Genomic DNA, 10,219 nt, shown 5'->3' with positions numbered 1-10,219 from the left:
TTCACTTCCATATTCCCTACTTTAATCCACATGCATTTATCATCATTCACCCTAGCTTTAATTCACATGCAAACACATTCATTCCAGCCATGCACATTCAATCATTCATTCCCATCTCTGCCGTGCACACTCCCATCCCATTGCCAGATTTCCACAACTTTTCCTAGCTGTTTTGCACATGCATTCCCACATGCATTTCCACCCACATGCACTCCCATCCCATTTCCAGCTTTCCACCAACAACCTAGCTGTCATATTCCCTCTTTTAATCATTCATCCACCTATAAATAAGCATCCATTGCAGCCACAAAAGATTCATATTACCATCTCTCATACACATTCATTCACGCCAGAAATTCATTCCCTCTCTCTAACACTGCCATACTTCACCATTCTTCATATTTTCTGCCCAAAAACACTCCTTGCCTTTGCCTACATCCATCCCTACCCTAAACACATCATTCTACATCATCCATAACCCCCAAAACTCACCAAAACCCCTTGTGCTGCAGCAACTAGAGGAGAAGAGGCCTAAACGTTCATACAATTGAAGATTGAGTTGTTGGAATTTTTAGGTGTTCTTCGTTCTTGTTTTCAATGTTTACTTTGTTATTACTCTCTAAGTTTGTTGTAATCATGAGTGGCTAACCCCTAATTAGTTAGGGGAAAGTTTGAAGCCATGGACATATGTTGGTTATGATTTGATTTACTCCAGTTATGAATTCATGAACTTTAGATGTGGTTTACTTTTCTGTTTTGATTAAGAACTTGTTTATGTATGTGGGTTGAGGGTCGACACTTAATTTGCATGCCTAAACTTGATGCTAGGATATAAGGGAATTTCACCTAATCGTTATGAACTTATATTCATGAGTAGTAAAAATCGCTAGTCACGATTGTGTTTAATAAACCCTAGGCTGGATTAACATGCGTATTCCATAGTTATGAATGCCTAGTCGATGTTTATGATTTCCGTTGAACTTAATGATCTTTGTTGAATGTCTCTATCATGCGTATTCCATAGTTAGGGACTTTGATTAGGAATAATTTGGTTGTAATGCGTATCCCATTCAATCCAATGAATCTAGGGAAATCTGAAAGTTAATTTAAGCGGACCTAATTAACTTGGAGCTTTGTCATTCATCGTTTGTTGAAGTCATAACTGGGAATCAAATTATATGCATATGTTCATGTGTGGATAAGGAACCCTCTAACTAGTTTCTCATCATTCTATTTCATCAAAATCGGTTTTAGAATCTGTTTTGTTTCCAAGTTTATGTTTTAATTTTAAATTCGTCAAAACCAATCCCCATTTATTTTAAAGTGTTAGCTTAGTTAGAAATACATTTAGTTTGTGTTTTTAAGAGTCTTGAGTCAAGTTACAACTTAATTTCGTCCAAATTTGTGTTTGTGCTCAAAACTGCCCAGAAAGTGGTTTTTAGGCAGATTTGAGTGTGTTTGTGCTGTTTTGAGTCTTTTAGTTTGTTTGAGTGTTTTAAATTTTAGGTTTGCATTCATTAAGTCTAGTTTAGTGTTCTAAATATTGTTTTTACGTTTTTGAGTCAATTTCACATTGATTAGCATCCCTAGTTAATCCCCGGTCTAGAACGATCCCTATTTGCTCATTTACTACAATTGTCATCCATAGGGTTTAATTTGTGTGCGTATAATTCTCGCATCAAATTTTGGCGCCGTTGCCGGGGATTAGCAAAATTGCTAATCCCTTGTGTTTTTGCCGTATGTTTTTAGTGTAATTTACCTAGTTTTCTTATTTTGTTTTGTTTTCTTGGTTTAGGTACTAGTGCATGACGCGGAGTTCTCAAACTGTGCATGCACATATCTTGGACTTTAACGACGATTTTGAACGTGATTTGAGAAGAAAGAGGAGGCATCCTGAACCTAGTGAACCTAGTGAACCTAGTTCAAGTTCAGAGGCCGAATTTGAGTTTGAACGTGTGGAAGAAGAAGTTATGGCAGCGGACAATCGGACCATTAAAGAGCTTTCGGCCTCGGGGTTGGCCAATGCCGCACCATTATGCATTCAATACCCCGCGGCTGCCCAAGGCAAGACCGATGAATTCGAGTTGAAGTCAAGCTTGTTGCACCACATTTCGAAATACCATGGGCTTTCCATGGAAGATCCCAACAAGCATCTCAAGGAGTTCGAGGTTGTTTGTTCGAGCATGACACCCATAAATGTCGATGGGAACATTCTAATGATGAAGGCTTTTCCATTCTCACATTTGGAAAAGCCGAAGGATTGGCTGTACGAGTTAGCACCCGGAACGGTTACATCTTGGGATAGTATGAAAAGAGCTTTCTTGGAGAAGTTTTTCCCAACTTCAAGAGTCATTCTTTTGAGGAAACGGATTAGTGGCATCCAACAAAATCAAGGTGAATCGTTTCCTTCTTATTATGAATGTTTTAAATCACTTGTTGCTTCTTGTCCACAGCATCAAATGAAGGAGGAGCTGCTCATTCAATACTTTTACGAAGGACTCCTTCCCATGGAACGCCAAATGCTTGATGCCTCGGCGGGAGGTGCGTTGGTGGATAAAACTTCGGGGGCTGCAAAAGTTCTAATTGCCAACCGAGCACATAATGCACAACAATACGAAGGTGTTGGACAAAGAGACCCCCCACGGCCACAAGTGAATGAGGTAAGTTCTATGCCCGAAATTCAATCCCAATTAGCTAACCTTACTTCTATTGTTTCTCATTTGGCCGAGGGAATGAAGATTCATGGACCAAGTGTGTGTGGCGTGTGCTCTATGCAAGGACATGCCAACGATCAATGCCCTAAATTGATTGAGAATGGGGGTTGGGAATCTGCCAATGCCGTGGGTTTTGGGAACCAAAATCAACCACGCCATGATCCATACTCTAATACCTACAATCCGGGGTGGAGGGACCATCCAAATTTCAAATGGCGGGATCCTCAACAACCCCAACAACAAGGAGGATTTAGGCAGCAACCACCGGGCTTTTATACAAAGCCATTCGTCCCCAATCAAAACCAAGTGCAATCTGCCCCAACAACCTCAGGTATGTCTTTGGATAATGATCAAGTTGTTAAGTTACTTACTACTTTGACGCAGGAAGTACAAACTCAAAATAAGGAGAGACAAATCCAAGACAAACGGGTGGATAATTTGGAGAAGCAAATGGGTCAAATTGCCGAGTTTATGGGGCAAATTAGAGAACAAGGCAGATTGCCTAGTTCAACCGTTATGAACCCGAAGGGAGGATTTGAAACCGCTAAGGCCATCATGTTGAGAAGTGGTAAAAAGGTTGGAACGGACTCAAATACATCCAAATCAAGTCAAGACGAGGAGGACAAGTTGCTGCAAGAAGAAGCACAGGGAGCAAAGCCCACGGCCAAGGATGACCAAACCTTGCCGAATTCATCTAGTCCTCCTAAACCGTCCCAAACCACCAAGGTAAGTCCCAATTCGACTTTTTCTAGTTCTATTCCACTAAATGTGCCCTTTCCTGGCAGGTTTAGGCAATCAAAGAAGGAAGAAGCCGAGAAGGACATTCTAGAGACCTTTCGGAAAGTTCAAGTCAATATCCCGCTCCTTGATGCGATTAAGCAAGTCCCGAGGTATGCTAAGTTTTTAAAAGAACTTTGTACAACAAGGAGAAGGATTTCAAACAAGGAGGTGGTTCAAGTAAGTGAAAATGTCTCTGCTGTGTTACAAAGGAAATTACCCCCTAAATGCAAAGATCCGGGTAGTTTTACAATTCCGTGCGTTATTGGTAATACTAAGTTTGAACAATGCATGTTAGACTTAGGGGCTTCGATTAATGTTATGCCATACTCTATTTATGCATCTATGAACTTAGGTGAGCTTAAAAATGATGGTGTGATAATTCAATTAGCCGATCGTTCTAATGCATATCCAAAGGGTGTTTTGGAAGATGTTTTGGTACAGGTTGGTAACTTGATTTTTCCAGCGGATTTCTACGTGCTTGACATGGAGGATTTACCCCATTCCACCCCATTGCCGATTCTATTAGGGAGGCCCTTCATGAAAACAGCCCGCACCAAGATAGATGTGTTTAAAGGAACTTTAACGATGGAATTTGATGGGGAAGTCATTGATTTCAATCTTTCTGAAAGTATTAAATTTCCTAAGGACGATCATTCTTGCTTTTCTATTGATATAATTGATGATTTGGCGCAGGATTTTCTCGATTCTTTGGAGAGGGATACACTTGAAACAACAATTGCACAAGGAATTGGGCAAAAATCTGGTTTTGCCGTGCCTAGAAGTGTGGAGGAGGCCGAGATAGTGGCTGCCCTTGAGTCACTACCTCAACACCATGGTAAGCCTTCTAACCCAATTTCAATTTCAGTTTCCACTAATAAGTTGTTACCCTCAATGATTCAGGCACCCGTACTTGAGCTTAAACCGTTGCCCGATCATTTAAAGTACGTCTTCTTGGGAGACAACGAGACATTGCTCGTCATTGTCTCCTCATCACTCACGGCCATAGAGGAGGAGAAGTTGATCCGAGTGTTGAAAGAGCACAAGACGGCCATTGGATGGACTTTGGCCGATATTAGGGGAATTAGCCCGACTACGTGCATGCATCGCATACTTCTAGAGGAGGGGGCTAAACCAACTCGAGAGGCTCAGCGCCGTCTCAACCCTCCAATGATGGAAGTTGTGAAAAAGGAGATTATCAAACTTCTTGATTGTGGCGTGATTTATCCGATCTCTAATAGTCGTTGGGTGTCACCGGTGCAATGTGTTCCAAAGAAGTCCGGAGTGACAGTGGTGAAGAATGCCGAGAATGAGCTTGTGCCAACCCGTATCCAAACAGGTTGGCGAGTGTGCATTGATTATAGGAAGCTCAACGCCACCACAAGGAAGGACCACTTCCCTTTGCCGTTCATTGATCAAATGCTTGAAAGGTTAACCGGTCATTCTTTTTATTGTTTCCTTGATGGTTATTCTGGATATAATCAGATTGTCATAGCGCCGGATGACCAAGAAAAGACAACTTTCACGTGCCCCTTTGGTACTTTTGCTTATCGTCGCATGCCTTTTGGTTTATGCAATGCTCCGGCCACGTTTCAAAGGTGTATGGTAAGTATCTTTTCAGATTTTGTGGAAAAGATTATTGAGGTATTTATGGATGATTTCAGTGTGTTTGGTGATTCATTTGATGGTTGTTTGGAAAATCTCACAATGATTTTGAAACGATGTGTAGAAACTAACCTTGTGCTTAATTGGGAAAAATGTCACTTTATGGTTAGACAAGGCATAGTTCTAGGGCATATTGTTTCAGAAAGAGGAATTGAAGTGGATAAATCGAAAATAGATCTTGTACGCTACTTACCCTCTCCTACTTCGGTTCGAGAGGTTCGTTCGTTTCTTGGTCATGTAGGATTTTATAGGCGATTTATCAAGGACTTCTCCAAGATCTCAAACCCTCTTTGACGTCTCCTCCAGAAAGATGTGGCGTTTGACTTCAACGAGGAGTGTGAGAAGGCGTTCAATCACCTCAAAGAAATGCTAACTTCGGCCCCTATCATAGTTCCACCGGATTAGAGCCTTCCTTTTGAGCTTATGTGCGATGCTTCCGATTATGCATTAGGAGCTGTTTTGGGGCAAAGGAAGGAAAAGAGGCCGCATGTTATCTATTATGCCTCTCGGACTTTAAATGATGCACAATTGAATTATTCTACCACTGAAAAAGAACTTCTTGATGTTGTATTTGCTTTAGATAAATTCCGTTCTTATTTGCTTGGTACTAAAGTTATTATTTATACTGACCATGCAGCATTGAAGTATTTTTCACCAAGAAGGAGGCCAAACCACGACTCATTCGTTGGATGCTTCTTCTCCAAGAGTTCGATATCGAAATCCGGGACAAGAAGGGAAGTGAAAACGTGGTGGCTGACCACTTGAGCCGTATAGTGCATGAGGAGGATGCCGTGCCTATCATAGAGACATTCCCAGATGAGCAATTGATGTCCGTCAAGGTAAGTGAACCGTGGTATGCTGATTTGGTGAATTATTTGGTGTCTAAACATGTTCCTAGTGAATTACTTAAACACCAATGTGATATATTGAAGAAAGAGGCACGGTTTTATGTGTGGGATGACCCATATTTATGGAAATATTGCCCTGACCAAGTTATACGTAGGTGTGTGCACGATTCTGAGTTTAATGCTATTCTAACCTTTTGTCACACTTATGCTTGTGGGGACACTTTGGCACTCAAAGAACGACACTTAAGGTGTTAGAATGTGGTTTCTATTGGCCTACCATCTTTAGGGATGCTAGAACATTTTGCATGTCTTGTGATAGATGCCAAAGAACGGGCAATATTGGTCCTAAACAACAAATGCCGCAAACCCCCATTTTTAGTGTTGAAATCTTTGATGTTTGGGGTATTGATTTTATGGGTCCCTTTCCTTCATCACATGGGTTTCTTTATATATTGCTTGCTGTGGACTATGTGTCGAAATGGGTGGAAGCAAAAGCCACCCGAACTAATGATTCTCGAGTGGTTGCAGATTTTGTGAAAACTAACATTTTTGCAAGGTTTGGAATGCCACGAGTGCTAATCAGTGATGGAGGTTCCCATTTTTGTAATCGAACCATCGAGGCGTTGCTCAAGAAATATAATGTCACGCATAAGGTGGCCACACCTTATCATCCTCAAACGAGCGGGCAAGCCGAGGTTTCGAATAGGGAAATCAAGCAGATTCTTGAGAAGACCGTGGGGCCTACAAGGAAGGATTGGAGTTTGCGCTTAAACGATGCATTGTGAGCATATCGCACTGCCTACAAAACCCCCATTGGGATGTCACCTTTTCGGCTCATCTATGGGAAACCATGCCATCTTCCCGTCGAACTAGAGCATCGTGCACATTGGGCCGTCAAAACGTTCAATATGGACCTTGATGCCGCAGGTTTACATAGGAAGCTTCAATTGTGTGAGCTTGATGAAATCCGAAATGAAGCATATGAGAATGCCCGGATTTACAAGGAGAAAACGAAGGCATTCCATGACAAGATAATTCGTGCCAAGACGTTCTCTATTGGGCAGAAAGTGTTGTTGTTCAATTCTCGCCTTCGGTTGTTTTCGGGTAAGTTGCGTTCCAAATGGGTTGGTCCTTTTATTGTCACTAATGTTTTCCCTCATGGTGCAGTGCAAATCAAAAGTTCAAGGACGCAGCAAGAATTCAAAGTGAATGGGCATCGATTGAAGCCCTATTACGAGACGTTTGAGGAGCATGTCGTGGAGGAGGTACCCCTCCATGCCGTGGAACCTAGTCAAGCTTAAACGGAGGTACCGTCCGGCTGGAAGACGTTAAAGCAAGCGCTTCTTGGGAGGCAACCTATGTGTTGAAACACGAGAAGAAGGAACTTTCACTCCAAACCCAGATTTGCGTCCCTAACCTATCTCTTTATTGCTATTACTTTGCCATTTGTGTTATGTTTGCTAGTTGTGTTAGTTGATTGTTTTTGTGTTAATCTAAGTTTGAAACATTGAGGACAATGTTTGGTTTAAGTGTGGGGGGGTAAACAAGCTGTTATTTGCATGAAATTCGTGGGATTTGATCACCTATCACTTCACATGTTGTTTCTCACTGTTTTAAAGTGTTTTTAGTGTGTTTTGATGTGTTTTAGTGTCATATAACAGAAAACCTTAGAAAAATTCGAAAAAGTTTGAAAAATACCAAAAATAGTCGTTTTTGAGTCATTTTTGTGTTTTAGGGTACCTTCCAACACAATGATGAGAATTTGGTTTTAAATTACATGACTATTAAAGAATGTTGTAAACATGGCTGGAAGTTGATTTATGCTTTGGTTTATGCTTGGTTATGGTTATAGCTTATGAATTCACATGTAATTACAAAGAGAAAATCTGTTTTTGTAACATGCTTGAATGAAGGAACTTAAACTAAAGCTACATCCTTGTGAGACTTGAGCCTATAACGTTCTTTGGAGAGTATAAATCTGTGATTTCTTGTTTTCTAAAGTCGTTGCATGATCTCATCATTCTTTGCTTGGTTGCTACTTGGAATGCATTTCATTATAGTTCCAAATACTAGAACTCATGCCCAATTCATTCAAAGCATGATATTGATTGCATAACATACAACAAGATGAAGTTGTTAGTCAAGCCAAAGCCAAAAAGCCTATCCCTTTTCACATGTATTGTAGGATTACCCCTTTTGAGCCTTTTCAAGCTTATTTTCTTTGTTAACCACATTATTCTCACCCAGCCTAGATTAGGACTTTCCATACCCTTGTTCTTAAAGGATAGTGAAGCATGACTTAGAATGAACTCCTTTTGATCAATATATTGCAGAAAATAAGTGTGGGGGAAGATAATAGGGCACGGCCAAAGAATGAAATAAAGAAAAAAAGAAAAAAAAAATTCGTGGAAAAATAGAAAAGTGTTGAAAAGAAAGAAAAAGAGTTGAAAAATAAGTGAGAATGATCTCACAAGTATTGGTTATTGAAGGAAGGGTCCAAAAGAGTGAATTTGACCCTAGTTGAATCTTCCCTTGTGTTTAAAAGTTGATTTCTGCCATTAAAAGTGAGTTTAAGTGTCAATTTCATTACTTCGCTTCCTATTACTTTAAGAACCTTTGTTTTACTTTACCTTTCTTTGTTAAACCATTACCCTTAGCCCCGTTACAACCCTCAACTTCTATCTTGATGTTATGTGTTCAATTTGTGGAGTTTGAATTTGGTATGAGCATATGGAATCACTGGTCCTCGCATCTAAGTAGGAGCATTCCATTCATGAGATCATACCTAAACATGCTTATTAACTCCAGAAATTGCTTCCTTTGAGATACATATATGTGAGTGTTCGTTTTCATGTTTACATCAATCTTCTCACATGTAACTAGATTGGGGTGTGTAGTTAGAAAATCTGAGTGAAAAATTGAGTGCATATCTTGTAAGGAATTGAGCAAATTCTCTAAGGCATGTTACTACATTCAAAACATGGTTTTAAATGCTTAATTGTGAACTAGTATGTGGTGACTATGATTAAGAATGTACTTAAGTGTGAAGATGACTAAAATCAATGGGAATGATGATTTTTAACTTGTCATGTGCATTGGAAATCCCTAAGGCAACGTTGGAAGGTTTAGATTATCTTTTATTTGTTTTGTTTCGTTTCGTTTTGTTTAGTTTGTTTGTTTTGCTCGAGGACTAGCAAAAGCTAAGTGTGGGGGAATTTGATAGGAGCATATTTATGCGACTTAATTGGCTTGTTCTCGTGCATTTACGTTGTGTTTCTTTAGTTATTTTAGTCCTTTATGCCATTTTCGTGTGTTTCTAGGTTCATATGGCTAAGGAAGCAAAAAAGTACATTTTGGAGCATTTTGGAGCAAAATTGGGCTTGGAATGGATAGCTTACGTTTGGAGCAAAAGGAATGGACGAAATTGAAGAGGATTCCTAATCAAATGAGGAATCTTAGTCAAAGAAGGTTCCTACCTATTCTAGGTCAGAAAACTTGCAACCTTAGGCCATGCCGTGTATCCCCTTGATGTTTCCCTTCCTTGCCGTGCAAGGGAGGGCTTTCTTTCCTATTCTAAAGCATTCAAACACATTCCTTTTTTCACCTAAATCTCAGCCACATCTCACATACCTTTTCACATCCATCAAACAACCCCTAGCCGTGCATATTCCAACAAATAAAACAGCATTCATCATCATTCACCCTAGCTTTAATTCACATGCTTTCCCAACAAATAAAACAGCCAACACATGCACCCATCACCTAACACAAATTCATTGCCGTGGCTCCCCCTTGAAATTCCAGCTTTCCCATTCATCATTTCAGCACATTCACTTCCATATTCCCTAATTTAATCCACATGCATTTATCATCATTCACCCTAGCTTTAATTCACATGCAAACACATTCATTCCAGCCATGCACATTCAATCATTCATTCCCATCTCTGCCGTGCACACTCCCATCCCATTGCCAGATTTCCACAACTTTTCCTAGCTGTTTTGCACATGCATTCCCACATGCATTTCCACCCACATGCACTCCCATCCCATTTCCAGCTTTCCACCAACAACCTAGCTGTCATATTCCCTCTTTTAATCATTCATCCACCTATAAATAAGCATCCATTGCAGCCACAAAAGATTCATATTACCATCTCTCATACACATTCATTCACGCCAGAAATTCATTCCCTCTCTCTAACACTGCCATACT

The 10,219-nt window shown here is 40.2% G+C and overlaps 1 protein-coding gene across 1 annotated transcript; it reads left to right on the top strand.

Moving 5' to 3' along the window:
- Positions 1–1,805: 1,805 nt before the first annotated feature.
- On the top strand, positions 1,806–6,789 carry LOC148690168 (uncharacterized). The gene is made up of 4 exons (XM_088687366.1): positions 1,806–4,505; positions 4,953–5,212; positions 5,783–5,827; positions 6,201–6,789. Exons 1-4 carry the CDS (start codon positions 1,806–1,808, stop codon positions 6,787–6,789), a joined length of 3,594 nt encoding a protein of 1,197 aa, XP_088543492.1.
- The last annotated feature ends 3,430 nt before the right edge of the window (positions 6,790–10,219 follow it).

This window comes from Pyrus communis, chromosome 16 (assembly GCF_041283825.1).
Source record: "Pyrus communis isolate YQ-2024b chromosome 16, ASM4128382v1, whole genome shotgun sequence".
NCBI classification, from domain to species: domain Eukaryota; kingdom Viridiplantae; phylum Streptophyta; class Magnoliopsida; order Rosales; family Rosaceae; genus Pyrus; species Pyrus communis.
This window is presented reverse-complemented; position numbering and strand designations above follow the sequence as displayed.